We start from the raw sequence: 23,367 nt of genomic DNA, 5'->3' as shown, positions 1-23,367 counted from the left end.
GTGTTGCATGGAGTCAACCAACTTCTGGCACCTGTGATCAGGTATTCCAGCCCAGGATGATTGGACTACATTCCACAGTTCTTCTCTATTTCTTGATTTTGCCTCAGAAACTGCATTTTTTTTATGTCACCCCACAAGTTTTCTATTGGATTAAGAGTCGGGGATTGGGCTGGCCACTCCATAACGTCAATCTTGTTGGTCTGGAACCAAGATGTTGCACATTTATTGGTGTGTTTGGGGTCGTTGTCTTGTTGGAACACCCATTTCAAGGGCATTTCCTCTTCAGCATAAGGCAGCATGACCTCTTCAAGTATTCTGATGTATTCAAACTGATCCATGATCCCTGGTATGCGATAAATAGGCCCAACACCGTAGTATGAGAAACATCCCCATATCATGATGCTTGCGCAACCATGCTTCACTGTCTTCACAGTGTACTGATGCTTGAATTCAGTGTTTGGGGGTCGTCTGACAAACTGTCTCCGGCCACTAGACCCAAAAAGAACAATCTTACTTTCATCAGTCCACAAAATGTTGCACCATTTCTCTTTAGGCCAGTCAATGTGCTCTTTGGCAAATTGTAACCACTTCAGCACGTCTTTTTTTCAACAGTGGGACTTTGCAGGGGGCTTCTTGCAGATAGCTTGGCTTCACATAGGCGTCTTCTAATTGTAACAGTACTCACAGGTAACTTTACACCTTCTTTGATCTTCCTGGAGCTGATTGTTGGCTGAGTCCTTGCCATTTTGGCTATTCTTCTATCCATTCGAATGGTAGTTTTTCGCTTTCTTCTACGTCTTTCAGGTTTTGGTTGCCATTTTAAAGCATTTGCAATCATTTTAGCTGAGCAGCCTATCATTTTCTGCACTTCTTTATATGTTTTCCCCTCTCCAGTCAATGTTTTAATCAAGGTACGCTGTTCTTCTGAACAATGTCTGGAACGACCCATTTTCCTCAGAATTTCAGAGAGAAATGCACTGTAACCAGCATGTACAACATTTGCTGCCTTCCTTCCTTAAATAAGGGCAATAATTGCCACCTGTTTTTCAAAGAATGAATGCCCTCACTAATGGAACTCCACACTGCTATTATTTTGAACATGCCCCTTTCAATTAGTGATTCAATTACACAGAATCAGCAGCATGCATGTCATGACTGTTGGGTCTGTTGGATTTCTATTACTCTGCTACACCTGCTAGTAAATTATTTGGCATGTAGAAAAATAATTTCTACCAAAAACAGTGATTGATCAGGTTAGTGATGTCTGACTGCTATTATTTTGAATACAACTGTGTGTGTGTGTATATATATATATATATATGTATATATATGGGAGAGACACACAAACTATGTAAATAGAAGCAGGATTCATAAACGTTTTACACTGGCAAAACATTAAATAGGTTACAGTTGCTGTTCAAGGCTGAATTCTGGGCCCAAAAACTTTCATTTAAATATATTTCTGCTTCTTATTCACTAGTGTGGTTTCTACAGGCTATAGAGATGTGCAACATCTGCAATTCTCTGATGGCTATTTATCATGTCATTTTTTTGATTAGGTGTTATGAAGTAGCTCATAAGCAGCATTGTTGCCCCAGAAAAACTCCTCTCCCCCCTTTGCCCAGACCAGGAAACAAACACCTGAAGCTTGAACCATGTACAAAAACACTTACACTTAGCTTATAAAACACCTCAAAAACACAACAAAAATCACTGGTAATCCGCTCAGCTCATCTGTGAACATGGGCTTAGTGATGATATTGGCTGTGTAGATATTGTGAAGAACAGAAGAATGCCCTTGCAGGCTGCAGCAAAGACATTTGATCCAAGAGCACAGAGCTAAGAGTTGGGTTTGTATGTAATGTGACAGATTTTTGTTCTAGTTGCAGAATTTCATTTTGTCCTGGGGGAGAAGCTTCTCTCATCTGCTTTCCTGTTTACAAGATGGGGGAAGTACAAGTTGCTCAACCTCAAAGTGTTTCCCTCCTCCTCCTCCTTTCTGGCTTGTTAGGTTGTTTACCTAAACTTGTCACTTGTTCCTGAGCCATTCATCAGCAATGTCTATATAGAAAGGACATGCACATGAGACCGCACCAAAAATACATTTTAACTTAGGAAACCTAAAAAGAGGTGAAAGAGTAATGTGTGCCTATTGTGTGATGAGGGGCATAATGTTTAAAGGCATGGAGAGAAAATTGTAGCAGGCACAGAAGTTATATGTCTGCATAAGTGAAAAGGGTCAGGCTGCATCCAGAAAAGTGCCTCCATCATGGAACTCAGAAGACACATTAGTATCATTATTTGGGCAGCCATTGCTAAACTAAGTCTTCTGAGATTGCTAGTTCTCTGACCTGCTGGATTCTATACTGAACTGAATTGCAAATCAGAAGATACACAGCATGGTGATCAGGAATTTTCTTATCACTTGTATGCTTGGTTTGGGGCGGTGATTTAGAGATCCATATAACTCCATAATTCACTCTGTACACTAATCATGGTCTTTAAATTGACACTGTGTGCTCCTCTGGGGTGAAACAGGGAGCCAAAGTGGGGCATGTGACAGCACTGGGCCAATCAATGCAGTTAAACGGGGAGTCTATAGCCTTATGTGAGCAGATATTCCAGTGGATTTCACCATATCTAGGGCTTTTCTTTATCTTCAGACAGCTACATGGCCAAATCACATATTGTCTTTAAATTCTGTATAGGAGAGCAAAAGTGTTGGAACTTTTATCATTATTTTTTTTAATTGGAAATGAATCCTTCTCTTCCTCAGCCATTGATCTCCATAAAGTGAATGGCAATCTCTCCCAGTGGGGATACTGCAATAAACACCTAACAGAGGTTCTATCTCTTTCTACTAAATAGCACATTTTAAATTGCTATTTGTATCCCTATTACAAATACTTATCCACTCAGGTGATGGAAAATCTGTGCACTGGGCTACAGTAATACAAATCTAACCCTCCACAGCTTGTCCTTAAAGTGGAGCTATTGTTAAGAATCATTCTGAACATATATTTTTAAAACACAACTCAAACCAAAACCTAAGGATTAGAACTTCTGTTGGGTTTTTGCATTGTGTTCCATGTTTTGCCCCCACCACCACCAAAAAAAAACAACAAACCCACCAATAATAATTTGTTTGCTATTTTTTACCATGTAAAAAGTTCATTCTGGCTTGAGTCAGGCTAAAATGTATTAAGGTAAAGTGCAGTAATCTCCTTCACCAGTTAAAGACCACCATGTATTTTGATAATGATAATCTATGAATTTAGAACACATTTTTGTTTTAGGTATTCTGACTAGGAGAATCCAGAAACAAATCACGTGTTACCAATGTTGTCAGTCTGCTTAAAGAATAACTTGCCTTCTGTTATACAAGCTGTAGGTGGCAGTTGTGTCTTCAATACAAGTATTCAGTGTTAAAACATAGCACATACTAGCCTGCTCTGTGGATGCAGTCGTCTGGTTTTATATATATATATATATATATATATATATATATACACACACACAGTGGAGATATAATTATTTGATCCCTTGCAAAATTAGTACGTTTCCCCACTTACAAAGAAATGAAGGGTCTATACTTTTTATCATAGGTGTATTTTAAATGATAGAGACAGAATATAAACCATACATCTAGAAAAAAAACACAACACAAATTTTATAAGTGGAGTTGCAGTTCAGTGAGTAAAATAAGCATTTGATCCCCAAGCAAACCATGACTTAGCATTTGGTGTTGGTTACCAGGGTTGTACACAACTCAGCAGGAATTTTGGTTCACTCTTCTTTACAGATCATCTCTAAATCCTTGAGGTTTCTTGACTGTCATTTGGCAACGCAAAGTTTCAGCCTCCATAAATTTTCTATCTGATTAAAGTCTGGAGACTGGCTAGGCCACTCCATGACTTTAATGTGCTTCTGCTTTGTTGCCTTGTCGGTATGTGGTGGTCATATTCAGTGTTCTGGCTGAGGGAAGAAGGTTCTCATCTAAGATTTTACAATACATGGCTCCTCAATGCGGCAAACAACCTGTACCTTTAGCAAAGAAACAACCCCAAAGCATGTTTTCACCTCTGTGCTTGACTATAGGGATGGTATTCTTAGGGTCATAGTCAGCATTTTTCTTCCTCCACACACAGCGAGTTGAGTTGATGCCAAAAAGCTCTATTTTGGTCTCATCTGACCACAGCAGTTTCTCTGAATCATTTAGATGTTCATTGGCAAACTTCAGACGGGCCTGTACATGTTCCTTCTTAAGGAGAGGGACCTTGCGGGCGCTGCAGGGTTTCAATCCATGGCAGCGTATTGTGTTACCAATGGTTTGTTTGGTGACTGTGGTCCCAACTCCCTTGAGATCATTCACAAGCGCCTCTCATGTAGTTGCTTTGTCCCTCACTTTTCTCATGATCATCCTTAGCCCATTAGGAGAAATCTTGCATGGAGCTCCAGGCTGAGGGCCATTGATTGTTATTTTTTATTTCTTCCATTTGCGAATAATCACTCCAACAGTTCTCTTTCTCACCAAGCTTCTTGCTGATGGTCTTGTAGCCCATTCCTGCCACAAATCCACGTGGAAGTAAAAACACAGCACAACACTTACAAAGATGGCCGCCGAACCATCAACATGGACACGACGGCGTGCCGTCTGCACGTAGGCTCCTCCTTGATGCGTTTCGTGCACACACACGTTATCAAAGTGACCCGCCTCCTCTGAGTTGATGGTCCGGCAGCCATCTTTGTAAGTGCTGGTGCTGTGTTTTTACTTCCACATGGATGTGTAGGTCTTATTATTCCAATAAATACTACACTATATACCGCTGTTTCCAGGCTCTGTATTGTGAGCACCTTTTCTAGGATCCCATATTGCAAGATCGCAGGATTCTTCCATAGCGGAGGGGCATACATTCCCTAGAGAGAGTGTTTCAAGGCTTTATTCATTGCTATCTCTGGTGAGTGCATAGTGGTAGAGGAATATCACTTCACTTTATGTTCACTGGTTTACAAGAACACATTGCCATATTCCACAGGATATCTCACTTGGGACTGTTTATTCATTTGATTATCACAAATTTTTTTGTGTATTTATTTTCTTCCATTGTATGATTATTTCTATTCATTTAATTTTGATCATCACAGGGACGTTTATGATTTATAGTATCTAGTGCTGTACTTTCTCATTTATGCACTTATGCTCATTTATTTATTTGTGGATGAAGGGGTTCATCATTTTTTGTGCCTGCTGCTTTTATTGGTTTATTAGAGCTTATTTGTATTCAGATTTTTTCATTAGCTGACACAGTGTTTAGGACTTAGGGCTCCAGCAGGAGAAACATGATTGGTGAGCTCAGAGAAAGTGCAGTCCCTATAAAGAGAACCTGTCACTTTGCCCTGAAAGTGCTTCTAATATTTAGATGACGAACTTATGTAACACAAGATTCTGTTTTAAAGATGCAGGAAACCACACGTCATGCATGCCAAATATCAATAAATGGTGCTAGTCACTCATTTACATTCTACAACATATTATAGGAAGACATAATATACAAACAACACACACATGTAACTTCTTTATTACATTAATTTAAACAGAAATCAACAAGGAATGTATTAAGCATTATAGAAATCATAGTACCAACGAATAAGGTAAATTACAAATTACTACAAAGCTCACACGCTTGGTGTTACTTGTATATACTTATCAGAGACAAGGTCTGAACATCTATAATGTACAGTAAGTGCTACATGTTGGGACCAATATTAAACTGCCAACTGCATCACCAGCAAACCACCAATCGCTGTATGCCCATACAGAGAGCAGCACTGGGGTATTATTCTCCATGTATAGCCAGATTCCTATATTGGTAGTATACAACATATCATAGTTTATAGTTGAACTCCAGGAATTCAGCCACTTTGTTCAATGTGCTGGATTACTAGTGGTTAAGGCCAATGAGGTGAATGCCACCTTATGAACTTGTGTGTTTAATTTACAATTTGTATTTTTACTGAGAAGCAGGAACACCACTTTAGTTACAGCTCTGGTACTCCAAAGCTGGATCTTCTGGTCCTAGCTCCTGCAGCTGCGGAGACGCATGCAGCTGGTGTGTTCGCCCCTTCCCTCCTCCTGCCCAATCACAGAGCATTTGTGTTATATTTATTAATTCACAAAATACAAGGGTTTCAGTGAATGAACAGTGGATGGGAGGAGCAGGCAGGGCTGCTGATGTATGCAAGAGCATTATCTCTCCTGTCAAAGCACCAGGAGTGTGATAGCTGTACCCCCAGAGCTAAAAAAAAACAGATGTTAATAAATAAAATTTCAGATAAATGTCACATATCAATAAATAATAAAAAAAAGATAGTCAAGGAGGTGGCGTCCACCTCATTGGACTTAACTCATGGTATGCCAACAGATTTTACAAAGTGGCTGAATTCCTGTAAATGAGCTTCAAGGCCTCTTGCACAAGGATGTAATAGTCTACTTAGATCTTTCTGCCAGCAAAATGCTGTGTATAAACATGAGAAAAAAACAAAAGTTGTGTTCCGTAAAGCCCATGCATATACAAACATAAAATTCTTCATCCTCTTTTAGCTGCCAGTGCTTCAGTCTATAAATATACGCTTATATATACACCTGCTTTGGACACAGTTGCATTACAAATCTTTATGAAGATTGTCCCATACACAATATACCTGTTTTTAGATCCATAAAACATGCTGGACAGCTACAAATGTGGCTTTTTTGCACAGGTGCAAGAGGCCCTAAACGTATCATACTGTGATTTCACATATCTTTTGGAACCTACAGTGGTCAGGCTCCTCTTGTATAGATCTCTATTTTCTGCAGCTTGGTGTTTTCTGTGTTCTAACGCTTCCTGCTGCGTCCTATAGTATATAATAGAAACAAATATTCCAGAAAGAGTGGATCTTCCTCGGAATGGCCATGACAGCACTGCAGACTTCAAGGCTCTTTATCACCACTGATATAAGATATTAGGTGGTGTAATACTCCAGTGGCTAAAGACATTGAAATTACATTTTTGGTGAACTGACATTTTAATTGTACAAGCTTTAATCTATTCTATAAGGCACCACTGAATCCTTTGCTAACTAGCACTTTAATTTCATACGTAGTAACATTGTATGCTTTCTTCTGGGCCAACCTTCCAATTGTATACAGATGCTGCTCACCTTTTAACAAATAGCCAATCTTTTCTTACTGATCAAAATATTGCTTGAAGTATAGCATCTTAAAGTGGAGCTCCAGGCTCCCGCTTAATAATTAAAAATCAGCAGATACAAATACTGTAGCTGCTGACTTTTAATATAAGGACACCCACCTGTCCAGGGATCCAGTGATGCCCTCACCCCGAGCCAATTCTTCATCTTCAGTAAAGGAAACCGAAAGTGAAGCTTTGTGGCTTCACAGCTGGTTTCCTACTGTGCATGCACTTTGTGAATGGTCCTGCAATCTACTGGGACCTGTGAAGTGTCAAATGTGGCAGCGGAGGGGGGAGGAGGCAAACAAGCCAACCTTCCTCTTTTAGGTGAAGTTCTGCTTCAAGCTGATTATACACAGCTCAACTTTTGGCTGATTTTCATAAATTTAATTTAGCGTGATGGAGGAATCTATGGATTTCAGTCATTCACCCTAAATGGCTATATTCAGACCAGCATTTAGTGACGTATTCGCTTCATGTCTGGAGTGGTGAAATGAATACGGCTCCAAATGTTTTACAGGTTGGTGATATATGGATGAGGAGTCCTTAGACCGTCTTAGCTGCCCCTAGAAATCACTTGGATATATATTTCACCCCTACTTTAATCTTATTGGTAAATTGAAACAGCTCGCCTCCTACAAGACAGAGGTGCCTCTACTTAATCTCTAGGGTTGGTTAACCTCTTAGTATGTGGGGACCACAGAATGCTATGACACACGGTAGATACAAACATATGAGAACACTGATGCTTATATCTAAAGGTATCTGCCTTAACTGTAAAACAATAGTAAGACAACCACTTCACACTTGTATGACATACAATAAATAATAACAAGAGCATATGAAGGCAAAGTACCAACCCCCCAGTAGCAGCTTTTAGAGCCATTCAAATTTAGCAGCACTGTACACCATACTGGAGGGTAACACCACTCCTGCTAGAAAAATGCAAAAAATAGTTACTTATGGAATTAGGCTGACAACTGGGTCATTTTTTTTTTTTGTTCAACCAGCATCTTGAATGAGAAAATCTGACCGGATTCCCCCATCACACATTCAATCTGGATGGGGGAGTCCTCCCCACTTTTGTCATTGTATTCTGAAAGTGGGGAGACGACTCCACTGTCAGAATACACAGATCAGCGCTGCAGCCTATTGCCTGCAGCACTGACTGAGCAGAAATATACCAACAGGGCAGTTGAACAGAATTCAAACAAAAAATTAACTTCTGTTTAACCACAGTGGCCAGCTTTAGTCAGATAACAGCCTCAGATGTGCGTTGACTGGCAGCTCTCAAGTTTGGCATTGATATAATGTGACTGATATCAGGGGTGGGGCTTTTACAGTTGTGTATTTCTCAGGGGGTGTTAATTAAAAGACAACTGCACCCAAGGCACAGTTTGTCCTCCAATGCTTGGTGTCTGTTAAGCCAGCCATAGACGGTTTGAATCTCAGCCAGTTCAGCAGAGACCGGCTGAGATTTAATCCAAGTATTGGCAGGCTGAGTGTACCCAAGTTGATCAACTTGGGTACAACCATCCTGTCAGATTTTACATGTGATTATTGCTAGCGGCTATTATAGCCGCTAGCAGTAATCACGGTTTTCTCCCAGCGGGGACAGCTCCCCCTGCCCCAAGAACACAGTGACTCCACAGGAGGTATCGTGTGATTTTCTTTCCTGCATCTCTCAGTTACAGGACAAAAAATCACTCCATTTATTGCCAGCTCTAGGTCCACTTTAGGGCATCCCTTTCAAACTGCAACCCCCACACGTCATTTCTCATTCACATTCACAAAGCTCTCCTTACAAAAACCATAACACTCTAAGCCCAAAACATAAATATCTACCATCATTTTGTGGAACTGTGAATTAGTCATCTTTGAATTACGTAGGAAGGAGTAAGCTATGGGGTCATCACTACAGTATTTCTTGGAAACATTAGCACTGCAGAAATAAACAGACCTGCTGTTCGTAGAAAGGATATTTCAAAGGTCATGTCTACATAAAACTGACACTTCAATTTAGAGAGACACAAATGGGTTGCGTCATTCTTTGGCTTTTTAAGCAAGAAATCTTTTCTGAAGTAATTAGTTTGGTTCGATCGTTATGTGTTTTGCCTTGGGCTACTCTATTTACTGAAAATTATCTCATTATAATATCAGTGTGCTGCAAATTAGATGACTACCAATGAGTGGTTAAATCTCACAGTAGCAAAAGATTTAATCATTAGTGTAGCCCTGCCCTAAAGCTGGCCATACATGGAGCAAATTTTAGCTGGTTTCTGTTTAACTGACTAGTTGCCAATAGTGTCCCTGCTTGCATTCTCCAGCCCAATATTGAAGGAGCCGGATGGAAAATTCAATCAGATGCAACAAGCGTTTGACCGTCAGAATGCAATAGCTGCCAAGAGAGAGTCAGCCATCCACAGTTTGGCATGGATGGAAAAATCAAGTGATTTCTTGTCCTGAATGAGATAAATCTTAGTGTATGGCCAGCTTAACATTTGGATATGTTGTACCCAAAACTTTGGCAGGTGCACTTGTACTGCAACCCGTGGAACTTAATGCAGAGGCCAGCTGGAAAATGTGGAAAGTCTGGGACATTTTACCCAAAACAGAAACCACTATTTTAGGTGGATTAAGCCGAGAAAATCTCAGCGCCCATTCTACAACACACATGATCTATGTGTGTTGCATTGCCATTCATTGTGAATGGCAACCCAACCTACTGTACAACATGCATATTGTATGTAAAAGAGCTTCTTTGAAAGTTTTCCCTAGGAATTCTTGGGGGGACGGGTACATTTAACAACCATCAATTAAGAGCAACAATTTCCACTGGATGTTCCTCAAGTGATGCTTATCAATAAATTTAATGTGTGTTAGATATCACGTTTATACATTTGGTTTTGAGATTTTCCAAAGTTTTCCTACTTCTGCCCTCAAATTTCGCAAAATTTCTGAATGATCGTTTCTTTCACTCAGCAAAATGTTAGTTTCTAGGTATCAAATGTATGTATGATATGTATATTATTTTAAACATAAAATAGTACTTCCACCTGGATGAAGAAACAGCTGCTTGTAGAGTAATGTTGGTGGCTGTGATTTTAACAGTAGACCCCATCCAACAGTGTAGAAATTCTGAATGGAGTCAGGATCCTTCACTGTAAACCTGTGATGGTGCCGTTTCCTGGGTAAGCCTGTGCTTTTAGAAGAATTGGTGTGTTGCTAAAAGACAAGAACCCAGATATCATGAAACACTGGTTTAGCAGTAGAATGCAGTTATTCTGATACTCTGTATTTGATGTACAAATATTTCATCCTCAAATGGATGCCACTCTTCCTTATTTTCACAAGATAACATACCATGACAAGCACTATAGTCTGTTATACAGATTAGCAAGATACAAATTATTGATCACACATGCATTCAAAAATGCTTCTTGATTTACTTGACTGTCATAATGACCTGTATACTTCAACCCTCCTTTGTACTTTCTTGGACTTGTTTAAAAATTATGCACAGTAAATTCACCACAACCAATCAGAAAATATCTTTTACTGTTCTGACAGTTATAAACCGAGTTGGAGGCCATTTGGTTAATCTTTGCTCTGCCCTAATTTTAAGTGTCAGGTGAATCTGGCTTTGTAGGGCAGAATATGAATTGGTAAAGCATAGACAAAGCAGACTATTAAATTTCTTCTAAATCTATATTACAGTGTGACAACTTGCAATGGGGAGTGCAGTATAGGATCTCCTGTTTCTGCATATATTCCAGTGAATGGCAGACTCACTAGTCTGTTGCAGACAGTACTAGGGTCTACCTTCCATGAAGCACAATACTCTCCTTCTATTACACCAGTGTACTTGCCTCTTCTCTAAATAGAGGAACTGTATGGTTTATTCATGCTCCTCTTCCTCAGGTTTGTGGCTCTGAAGTTCAGACAGTAAATCTGTACCAGCATCTCCTGCTTTCTTGGCAAATCGCAATGCTCCCTGTGTGAATCCTAGAGAGCGGAGACTGCGTGCGTAATCTGCAAACACTGCAGAGATCAATTTATGTAAACAAAGGTTAAGGAAAATGCAAATAGGGCCTGTTGTATGGTAGATAATTTATCCAGACGTTCTACTACATAGTTTATCATGCTGAATATAACAGTGTCCACCTCCACTTATTTATATATAAGCCTATAACAGATATAGCTGCCTAGAACTCCACTTCTTGTAGAAATGGTATACTTGCTGAGCTAAATCCTGAGGGTCTGGTTTCAAAATACAATAAGCTAACAAAATTGTACTCTGATGCATACTTTCCAAAGGAATGTTGACATGTCTAGGGGTGGGGAATGCTCCCTGTAATGTATTCATGTTTAAACTGAATGCTGCAAATCTGATCCCACCTACTCAATATAATGTACTAAAAAAAATATTATGTGGACTGACAATGCTGCCCTCATGTAAAAAACAAAACCTCCTGGCTGTCTAAATGCAATAAAGGGTTTCAGTTTTCAAATATGTTCATTGCCACCCGCTGTCAATTAAAAGGCAAGGTAGACCTGACAGGGAACTACTCTGTCAGGTCCCCATCAGGCTCTGCCCACCCAACACATTGGCTTTATGCGTGTAAACAGCCGGGTTATCACATAGCAGAAAGGGGATAGAGCCACATGCTTCTCTGTACCAGGTATGTCACTTTGCTTTCTCAGGAAAATAGGGCAGTTGCTTCAGAAAGTACAGCTGCACTTTAAAACCTACAATAGACCATGGAATGAGCAGTGTTCAAACTGCATTCTGCAATACTTAAAAAGGATATTGGACTCGTCAGTGGTTTCAAATGCCGAACATCGCAGACAGGCTTCCAGAAACAAGGCAGCACGATCAAAGCACCTCATGCTGAGAAATAAAACATAAAAAAAGAGAATTCTATATGTGAAATATGTCTAGAAAATCAAACAAGCTTAGTGTATGTAAAAAGCACACACAGTCCAAAATCATTGTACTTTGGGAGTAGGAGTTTACCTGTGTAACATTTCTATTACTTTTCTGAAGCAGCCAAGAGAAAGGAGAACAAGGATTGCTTTATATTTCTGATTGATATGTGGGGAACAGAGATGGTCCACCCAACGTTTCATGACCTCCGCACATTCTTCTGGATTCAGTCGCACCTGAAAACAGTGTAGTATTAACAAAGGTGACATACTGTAGATATTACCGTGGATATACTGTGCCTCTCTATACAAAGCATCTGCTTCCTAATTACAACAAATTACACGTTTCCTTTAATTTCCTATACTCAAGCTCAACCGAGGACCTAGTGTGCTCAGAGACCAGGCTCACTTTTCTGTAAAATCTAAAGCAGATTTGCCAACTTATTTCAGAAACAAAAAGGACACCTTATCTTCATGTAGTAATTTAGGATATTTGTATCCATTCACATGACACTACTTCCTCTCAATCAGAGCTCGACTGTTTATGCTGAGAATAATAAAGTGGAATTGTGGGCTTTCCCTAACTAGTCTTCAAAACGCTCCCACCCCCCTCCTGACACCCAACTAACCTGTGTAAGACAGCTGTATACTTACCTAGTTTCAGGCCACTCATGTGGTGGCTGCAGGGAGAGGAGAGAGGGCTAAATGATAGCTGGTTATGTCTGGGAACGGTGACATCACTTATAGGCTTACTATGGCCCATCCATTATCGGTGCTCCCTCCTCTCCCCTACAGCAGGCGTTGGCTGACACGGGGGAGACAGATCATATGATTGGCCCAGCTCAAAAATAGGCAAGTATATGCATCTTTCTTACACAGTCGGAAAAGGTGTTATTGGGGGAGGGGGAAATTTTAAGACTAGTCAGGAAAAGCCTGGAATTCCACTGTCTGGTCACAAAATAAACTGATTTCTAATATTTGAAGCATTATCATGTACACGTATGAACTTACATTCTTTGTCGGTTAGCAAGAATGCAACTTTGAGTACCAGAAAGATGGATTCACTGAGGAAAGAGGCAGTGTGATGTAACAGTACTGGTGAGATTTCAGGCACATACTGCCCTCTAGAAGCATGTCAGGAATATGACCTGTCCATTCAGATATCCCTTACAGACCTTCTAAAAGCATAACTAAACTATCTCCAGGTCTAGAACAGCAGAACTCTGGGATAAGTAAACATTGTCTCTATACAAGTCAGGTCTTGAATCTTGGTGTGCTTTGTGCATTTCTTTCAGATCTGTACAGTAAAAGGAATGGGGGGGGGGGGGGGATATATGGGAGCAGCCACTGCTGCATTAATAAATAAAAGGTATAGGCTTCGGGCTGTCATTCCTATCCTAGCTTCAGTACCAAGGGTGTCTTTGGCCTGGAATGAGTATAAGTGATGGAGTTCAGACTTGACAACCTTGAAGCCAGTAATTCAGAAGTAGCAGCTCTAACATTTCTGTCCCCACAGGTGCCTTTTGCAATATTAAAAGGGACACCTGGGTGTATGGAGACAGTAACATTTAAAGGTTTTTTTGCAGCCTGTGCTCATTTTAACGGGAAATAGTTTGTGTCCAGGGTACAAGCACAGGCGTGCCATTACATGCTACTATATAGCATCCCTGAAACCTGGAGGCAACTGCTGTTTTTTTCTTTAAATTTGGGGTGGGATTTATTGGTCTGCTCTGCTGTTATCGATCCTTGTCTGTCCCACTTGTCCACTGTATAGGTAATACTGACGGACCCCCCCCTTTCTTAACTTCTGGTTAAAAAGTCCACCTGCCTAATTCCATATGCTATGCCTTGCTGTTACTCAATGCTGCCAGCTCAAACGATTCATTTATTTTTAAAGATTGGGTAATCCAAATTTTATATAGAACTCAACCTGACACCCACCCCTGCAGGGGGAAAGCACATGGCATTGAAGGGTGGGTGTGGCCAAATTGCACTGGGAGGGTTTTAAGCAGGTATTGTTAAACACCAGGAGTGCAATACACACAGGGTTCAGGCATGTGCTTGGTGCAGCGCGCAGGTGTGCACTACACACGATGCAGAGCTTAGGAGTGCTTATCTCACAGGGCAAATTCCTCCCACCCTCTCCCCCCTTCTGTTCTGTCTTCACCCCCACTTACAAAGAGTAGCAGAGAAAGGGACTGCTGCAGAAGAGTTGCTACAACTTACAGTATAAGGGCTCGTTCACACTTGACTGTTTTACCAACGCTTGCCAAACGCCCCTATAGCGTTTGGCAAGCGTTGGTCCGGTGTTTGCGGAGTGTTTTTTAACGCTCGGCAAAAGCCGCATGAGTGGTTCAGCGGCAGTTGCTAGGCATTTGCCGAGCGTTAAAAAAGCTCCGCAAACACCTATAATGAAGTTTAAATGGTGTTACCGCTCTGCAAACGCCCCACAACCGCGCCGCAAACGCCGGCCAGGCGTTTGCGGAGCAGCACCATAGACTAGAATAGGAGGCTTCAAGGCCTCCTGACTCGACCAGAGGCATCCATTTTGCTGCAACGCGACGCTAAGGCTCCCGTTAGAACAGCACCATGTGCTGCAATGAGCAGAATTGTCTGAGGCGTTTGGGAAGTGGTAAAAACGCTTCCCAAACGCCTCTCTGCCGCCTGCACACAACGCTAGTGTGAACGTAGCCTTAGTGTGATAGCTTCAGGAGGAGCTGTTGCCAGGAGCTTAGAGTAGATCCCTTTCCCACCCCCACCTCTGCTCTCAGAGGAATATGCAGGGCAGGGAGCGTTTTGTGCGCACCGCCAGGAGGGGGGGCTCTGTCACTTGTACACACAGAAGCTGTAGTGAGCGGCAGGCAAGGGGCCAGCGCCGGAGGTGGTAGAGCTTTGTTTTGCTATGTTCTGGCTGAGAAAAAGCCCTGCTTGTAAGCATTCCAAACATAATCAGAAAGGACTTACACATGTTTGTGTAGACTCTCTAGCAATCCAGTGCTCAGGCTGGGTGACTGGCCACTTAGGAACCTAGCACTACATTGTGGAAACGGCATACAATACCCATACCTGGGGGTAACAGGCTCTGGCAAGTGAACATGTGAAAGGATAGTATAGGTCCTTTACCAGGATTGTTATCCAGCAAATCAAGACCTTTTAGAAAAAAAAAAATAATAATAATTGCAGTTCCAGGCCCTTCCAATGCAGAGATCTCCTCGAGTACCTGTTCTAGCAGAAGTGCAGAGGCTACCACTACACATGATGCAACATAGCCATAGTCTACCAGCACCTGCATGGCTCAGCATGAATTGTTTCCTAGGCTGGGCTGTACATCATACAAAAAGAATGCAAAGCAGCTCTCTGATCTGCTTGGCTACACTGTTAAAATAAGAAGAGGTAAAAAGCTATTTTTTTTTTCTCCAGTTTAAAAACAGCCCCATTGACACTTGCAAATTTGCCTTTGCAGTAAGCTGCAGGAGACCCAGCAGTGGTTTATGGTGATAAGCTGCAGGCAGGAAACCCCAATGAAATCAATAGGAGACTGACTGCTCCTGCAGCTATTTGTGGCCGATCGCATGTAATCACTCATGCAGCTATCACCTCTGAATGACTGGTCCTGCATGCAAGCAGCCTGCCTCCAGGGGCGAACATTCACAGTAATTGCAGCATGAGAGATTATATGTGATGGGCTGCAAATGTCTGCTATTTGTATTGCTTTAATGGCGTTTCCCATCGGCAGCAAATCACAGGGAACCCCCACTGGGTGTCCTGCAGGTAATCGCAAACAGACTCATTCACAAGTGAGAATGGGGTCTTAATCCTCTCCAGCACACTATAAATGAGTACTGCAATCTGGTGGGACCTTTTATAAAACTTCTTGCTATGGAACCTGGGTGCTACTACTAACCTTGGCAAGCCATGCTGCATGGTTCCACTCATTATACGTCTGCAGGTAACGGCAGGCATCCGCAGCCTTGTCTATCAGGCACAGTAGCTGCACTCCCTCTGTGAAAAAAAAACAGAACAACTATCAATTTTTCCTGCCTATAATGTATCGCCAAAAGGACTTTTAGCCAGCCTTTCCAGGTGTTGAAGTTCTAAAGGTAAAAGGTTTTTTACATTAGGGTATAAGTAGCTCCCCTGCAGCTCCCTTCCTAAATACTTACCTGAGCCTAATCTCCATCCAGCACTGTGCACATCTGCAGCAGCTCTTTTCCCCTCTCCCCGCTCTCACAGGCTTGCTTGAGAGTAGCGAAGCCATTGGCTACAACTGCTGCCAGGCAAAACCTGTCAGCTGACAGCCAGGTCGGGGCCAAGCCGAAATATGTGTGTGAAAAGATGCCAACAACCTGACTCAGGATCAAGCTCGTATGAGGATGCAACTTCCTATGGTGGAGACTTGGTGAGGGGGAGGAGCCAGGAGCACTGACAGGGGACTCCAGAAGATAAGAACCAGGGACACTCTGTGCAAAACCATTACTTTCAAATGCACCAGAGACACATTGTTTGCCCCAGTGAACAATGCCTACTGAAAATACACCGCCAGTGCATTTATGGCACATTACCATAGACTTGAATGGAAGGAGTTGAGATGCTTCAACTCTTTCCAAACGCAACATGTAACTTCATTTTTGAAGCGCAGTGACCTAAATGAGTATTTGGATAATGTGAACAGTCCAGCTCACTGTCCATATTATCAACTACGGCTCAAACGCCTGCTTTTAATGCCAGTGTGACTAGAGCTTTAGGCCCAACCCCAGCTAAACTGTTTTTGTCATTTTGAAAATTGTGTATTCTGATTAGTTCCTATGACAAGTTTTTACTGCAGTTTTGATCCACATTGTGAAGATTTTCATTTACTTCCTGATCTGGCTAATGTGTCCCCTGGACAGGAAGGTATGGAAATATCCATATAGGGACACAGACAACAATGAAAACCTGACAATGTTTCTAATCCTTTCCAACTCTATTATAAAAGTATTTTTATTGCTGTCTGCATCCTTGTTGAGTTTGCTCACTTACTGCTGCAACACCATCACATATACAGGAAGTAAGAGGGCATCTTAATGAGTGCACATCGCTAAAAACTTACTATCAAAATTAAAAAGAAAACAAGGTGCTGGCTAACTTTAATGCCTGATGTCCTGGTAGTGTTTAAAGTGTACGTTAAGGCAAAAAAAAACCCTGCAGTACATGCACATGTCTCCATATTTTATCAATTTAAGACCCTGCAAGTACAGAAAAATAACTGTTAGAAATAAATGCACTCTTCCATTTAAGTCCTGTTGTGGGTTGTCAACACCCAGCTTTATTGTGGACGGAGTGGTATCAGGCCTGTCCAATGTCATTTGCTAAACTACTCAACCACTACTACTCTCAGATCTCTACAACACTAAAGGCTTACCATTCTGTAGCCCATAAGAACTAGGAAGGAAAGTGTGGAGAAGACACAGGACAGTGAATTTCTCAACAGGATTTTTTTTGCATTTTTCAAACAAATATAACAAAATGTTTCCAATGATATATTTAACAGACCAACAGGAAGCAAAATAAGAGTTGATTGCTTTACTTACGCATAACTGATTTTCATTACATTAAGTAATGAAAATAAAGCACAAAAATCAGTTGAATTATGCAGTTTCTCAATATCAATAGATTTGCTTGTTTATTCTAGCTAGTACTGTAGACAAAAAACATCGCACCTGCCAGTTTTCCATTGGCTATCATATTGGTTGCCACAAGTTTAATGGTGCTCTGAGAAGGTCCAGAGGAAGTGACTGTGGTCACCAGACAGGCCTTCAGTGAATCACAGTAATACTGCGGATTGTCAGCGCTGGTCTCTAGTAGCAGCTGTACAGCTCTGTCAGTCTGTAGAAAGAGATTCTGAAAGTTACTACCCTATACAGACATAAATTATGTAAACTGGACAAAAATATTTTCCTCAATAAGGTAGTGCCATGTGCAGTACTTCACAGCAATCGCTTATTTTTTTTATTATGGCCAGAAAACAGGTAATTTTTCTGCACCGCCACGCTCTGCCCTTTGCATAAGCCTGATAACTGTTCTATGATGCAGTAAAGTCAGCTGTTTTGGTGTATTTTATGTATCAAATACATCTTTGAGATTATAAGTCTATAAACTCAGCTAGCTCCAAACAAGCAGACTGTGAAAAAGTTTAAAAACCAAAGTGACGCACCATAGCTTTTCTGAAATGAACATATATTTGCTGTGCTGGCAGAAATGGAGCATTGCTTTTTTAAATGCAGATAATTTTTTCCATACAAAATATTCCATTCAAATTATATGAAGTGTACCATCAGTTCTAGGCATATTATGCAGTAAAATGAGATTCAGAAGGGTGTAAAATATATACTAAGAAATACAGTCTAAAAATCATCCACGTAATTCAGCCCATTTCACTCAGTCTCATTAATCTGATGCTACTGAGTGATGTAACCACTTGCTTAGATTATTTGTGGCACATTAAAACCAGAGTGCTGCAAATGGGATGACTACCTGCAAGGCGTTAGAATGCTTTGTAGCAAGCAAGGGCACCTGTCATAAGAAAATGTCATTGCTGACCCCCTCCTGAAAATTCCATTTGCTTGACTGTCGTCATTAATTTCTGGGTCACTGACAAACTCCAGATCAGGGGTTCTGACTTTAGTTAATGCATGTCTGTTCTAAGTCTGAATCAGAGGTCAGCAGGACTGCCAGACAACTTGAATTTTCAGGAGATTGGCAACGGCCTACATGTTTCCCTCAGTACAGGTCTCCTTTAAAGCTGGCCCTGTTAAAGCAGATCTCCACCCAAAAAGGGAAGTTCCAATTTAAGGTTTTGCCACCCACTCCCCTTTAAGGATTAGCACCTTTGGGGAGTGTAGGGGAAAGGGGTACCAAAATTTGATAGGTACCCCCCTCCCACTTTCGCTGTGAGTGCCTAGAGGACCATTCACAAAGCGAAGTGCTACTCGCGCAAGTGCAGTTGGCACCCACACTGAAGATGCTGGTGCCGGGGACACAGGACATCACGGGATTGAGGGAGAAGTGGGTGTATGTTTTTTTTAAAAGTCAGCAGCTACAGTTTTTTCTGCTGACTTCTATTTATTTTTTTATCTTGGCTGGACCTACGCTTTAAGCCCTTTGGTTTCCAGAAAAGCTAACAAACGTAGTCATCATAATGCAATGAAATGACATATCAAAAGTGGTAAACTTGTCTGTGATCTGTGAACTCACCTGTCCTAGTAGCAATAGCTGGTCAGCACATTTTCTGGTATGTTCATAACTGGAGCGTTTCACTTCCTGAAGACAAATTCTGTCCAACTGGAATTTCTGCAGGTAAAGGTAGAGAAAAGGATGTACAGAAATCACATAGACATCATTTTATGAATGCTGGTATGAGCACACCATTTGGCATTCATTGCGCCTAAATACAGAATAAAGAAAATGTTCATGGGAATAAACCAATAAAAGTAACTGTAGGCTGCATTACGTACATTATGTTTCAAAGCCAAGAAAAGTGAAAAGAAAATACATTCTCACATGACATCCCCCTTCTCTACCAAGCCCTAAATCATAACCCAACCCCTAAAATAACACCATAACACTGCACCTCTCACAACCATTTCACCCTAAACCTAATGTTCAATCCTTAACATAACCAAATGGCTTAGCTAATTAGCACTAAGTGCTGGTTCATACCATGGAAACGCGTTTCGGATGCGCTTCTGCATACACGTTTTTAAAGGTGCAATTTTTCCCCTCTTTTTTCTTCACCTTAAATAAAGACATGTGCGTTCTGGTGCATTTTGATGCGTTTTACCGCATTCTAGTACAGTTCAGTGAAGAAAACATGCAGCTTGTTCCAACACACTTTTTTGGAACTGACTGTACTGGTGTGAACTATGCCATTGGAAACCATATAACCGACTATCCATGCGTTTTTGTTGCAGGGGAAAAAAAATGCATTGGACTGCATGTGGTGTGAACTGGTCCTGAATGTTACCTGTCCCACATTGAAAGTCCAACACTCAAAAGTTTTTTTTTTGTATTCACTGTAACAAAATTTTTTGGAGTCCATCGAGAGACACAGAAAGTAAAAGTTTTGGGTTATACTATGAGGTTTAGACTTCAGCAAAAGAAAGAATGTGGGACCTATGTCCTTTCTATGGACTTCAAGAAAAGGATTTTATGGTGAATATAAATATTCTATGAGAAGGAATTTGATTAAACTGCTGCTCAACTTGCTTGGCATTCATTTCTCTTGGTAATGTATTGCACCAAATTAAAGAAGAATTTGCAGCACTTTTGGTTCTGACAGCGACTCGTGCACCAAATTCCACCTAAAATGCACCACTTTTACATTGTGTTGCATTGAATGCACCACTTGTACATTGTGTCACACTGAACGCGCCAAATGTAAAAGTGGAGCTAATTAAAACCAATTCCCTTTTGGCATACAGAGAAAAACTCAGACTCGGACAGAATTTGCGAAAGAGTCTCACATGCATTCTAAAATCGGCAAAGCATAAGCCAAATTCAGGAATTAGTTCTAGGCAGATACATGAATTTGGCGCAATCTTCACTTTTAGAATGCATGACAGACACTTTCACAAATTCTCCCTGATGTGTTCTTGTATTTTGACAGCGGGGTCTTCTTCGCTGTCAAAAAAACACTGATCAGCACTGCAGCCAATTGGCATTTTGTTTTTGTCTTTTTTACCTAAAACACACTGACATTAACACTAACTGACACCAATTGTTTTTTAATCCTGACCTTTGACCCTGACCCAAACACTAACCCTGGCACTGAACTACATCAAACCTTAATCAAGGTATTTTTCTTTATTTTTTTAATATTTAACTAATTTTTTTTTTCTTTAACCCAGGAGGATTTTCAAACCCAGAAGTTAAAGAGATACAATGTATCTCTCTTCTCCATTCATAGAGAGAAAAAAGCAAGGGGGCGGGGTTTTACAGTGACTGATCACTGTGATAGCCAATCAGAGGCTATCACAGCAATCATGTGACCCGGAATCGGGAGTCCTGGGTCCCAATCATTAGAACGTTACGCGGGGCTCTCAGTGACACCGCGGTCTCTGTGCTGGGAGCGCGCCGATCAGCGCGCACCCAGCACAAAGACAGGTACGCAAATATGCGGCCCCACAGAAAAAAGCCCAGTTCCGTGAGGCCGCATATTTGTGTGACGTAGGGGTTAAGGGAGACCTGGATGTAGCAAACCACTTAAACAATTACTTTTGTTCAGTCTTCTCAGAAATAAATTATACTAACAATAATAAGTTGGGAAATCATATTGGTTCTAGTAATGATGGATCATTTTTAGGATTTCTCGAGACAGAGGTAGCAGAGGAACTGGCTCGGTTAAAGATTAACCTCTTCCATACTTTTACACCTTCCTGCCCAGGCCATTTTTCAGGTTTCAGCGCTTGTACAACATTGTACCCAAACTAAAATTTTATCATTTTCTTCACACAACTAGAGCTTTCTTTTGGTGGTATTTAATCACCGCTGGGGTTTTTATTTTTTGCTAAATTAACAAAATAAACAAAAAAAGACCGAAATTTAAAAAAAACAAAAAAAAAACACATTTTCTTTGTTTCGGTTATAAAAGTTTGCAAATAAATAATTGTTCTTCATATATTTAGGCCGAGATGTATTCTACTACATGTCTTTGGTGAAAATAACCCAAATTAGGATGTATTTTTTAGTTTGTAGGAGAGTTATAGAGTTCACAAACTATGGTATAGATCTGAATATTGATCAATCCTGAAGTACTGACAGCCAATCTAATTTCTTGAGGTCCAAGAATGTCAGAACAGTACAGATATCCCCCAAATTACCCCTTTTTGCAGAGTAGACAGTCCGACGTACTTCATAAGAGGCATGGCGAGTTTTTTGAAGTTGTATTTTTTTTGTCATAATTTTTCAGAAAATGAAAAAAATTCAAAAAATTATTTTCACTATTTTTTTTTTACATACTGTCACCAGTGCAGTACAGCGTCATCATATAACTGGCATGGCGGTGATCAGGGACACTGACTGGTGACAGTATGAAAAAAATATATATAATTTTTTTTTATTTTTTTTATTATTTTAAATTTTTTATTACATTTTGTTTTCTTTTTTTTTAAAGATTTTTTTTTTCATATTGCACTATGACCAAAGTAGTACAATGTTACCATAGTAATACTGTACTACTTTGGGGAAGTGATCAGTATTTTTTTTTTTTTTACACAAATTTGCTTATAGCAAAGCATTACTTTGCTATAAGCAAGCATTTACCTGAATGACATCGATTGTGATATAACGAAAGTGATATAACGAAAGGTTTGTTGGGCAAGGTATGTCTTTTTGCTGATGATACAAGAGCGTGCAATAGGGTTGATATCCCTGGAGGTGTTTGTAACATGGAACATGATTTGGCATTGCTGGAAGATTAGTCAAAAAAGTGAAAATTGCAGTTCAGTGTTTCTAAATGTTAAATCATGCACCTAGGGAAAGAGAATCCCTTGAGAAAGTACAACATTAGGGGTACATTGTTGGCCAACACTACAGAGGAAAAGGATTTGAGGGTACCTATTTCAGATGATTGCAAAATGAGCAAACAATTTGGCCATCTAATAGAATTTTAGGATGCCTCACTAGAGGGGACACCAGCTGGAGGAAGGAGGTCCTGATTCCTCTATATAGATCTTTAGATAGACCTCATTTAGAATACTGTGTCCGGTTCTGGAGACCTCACTTACTAAAAGATATTGATAAGATAGAACGAGTCCAGAGATGGGTAACAAAAATGGTGAAAGATTTGAGGGATAAAACATATCAAGAGCAACTTCAGGAACTTAACATGTACAGTATGGAGGAAAGCAGGGAAAGGGGAGACATGATTGCAACCTTTAAATAACACTGTTCAACAGGTAAAAAGTTTTGGGCATAAAATTAGCTAATCTTACATAATTTTGGGGTGCTGAAAACGAAAATGACCCTAAAAAATGTTGATTGGCTCTAGTTTCCATGATATATTCACCCATCTAATGACGTAAGCCATTCAAAATTATGATGCAACTTCAGCTGCATATTGCGCAATTGATACTGGTGACCAATAGAAAATTGCATGTATACTGAGATGATGCATTATTAGCCTTTAATTGCATCACTTCACTGCATAAAAGCTGCAGTATCTGTAGCTGATTGT

The 23,367-nt window shown here is 40.5% G+C and overlaps 1 protein-coding gene across 2 annotated transcripts in view; it reads right to left on the bottom strand.

Moving 5' to 3' along the window:
* Positions 1-5,563: 5,563 nt before the first annotated feature.
* WDR11 (WD repeat domain 11) overlaps positions 5,564-23,367 on the bottom strand; it is a 131,841-nt gene continuing 114,037 nt past the window's right edge. Inside the window, exons 24-30 of one of the 2 annotated variants that reach the window (XM_089683228.1) lie at positions 19,389-19,484; positions 17,855-18,020; positions 16,060-16,157; positions 12,247-12,392; positions 12,041-12,120; positions 11,099-11,288; positions 5,564-10,454 (exon numbers count right to left, since the gene is read on the bottom strand). In XM_089683228.1, coding sequence (XP_089539354.1) covers positions 11,128-11,288; positions 12,041-12,120; positions 12,247-12,392; positions 16,060-16,157; positions 17,855-18,020; positions 19,389-19,484 — 747 coding nt within the window. In that variant the 3' untranslated portion in view covers positions 5,564-10,454; positions 11,099-11,127. Of the gene's footprint in view, positions 11,289-12,040; positions 12,121-12,246; positions 12,393-16,059; positions 16,158-17,854; positions 18,021-19,388; positions 19,485-23,367 lie in introns of both variants that reach the window. The other variant, XM_089683226.1, reaches the window with a different exon arrangement.

This window comes from Staurois parvus, unplaced genomic scaffold (genome assembly GCF_062004578.1).
Source record: "Staurois parvus isolate SC_StPar_1 unplaced genomic scaffold, SC_StPar_1.0 ptg000303l, whole genome shotgun sequence".
NCBI lineage: Eukaryota > Metazoa > Chordata > Amphibia > Anura > Ranidae > Staurois > Staurois parvus.
The sequence above is the reverse complement of the archived record's forward strand: the minus strand, read 5'-3'. Positions and strand labels throughout refer to the sequence as shown.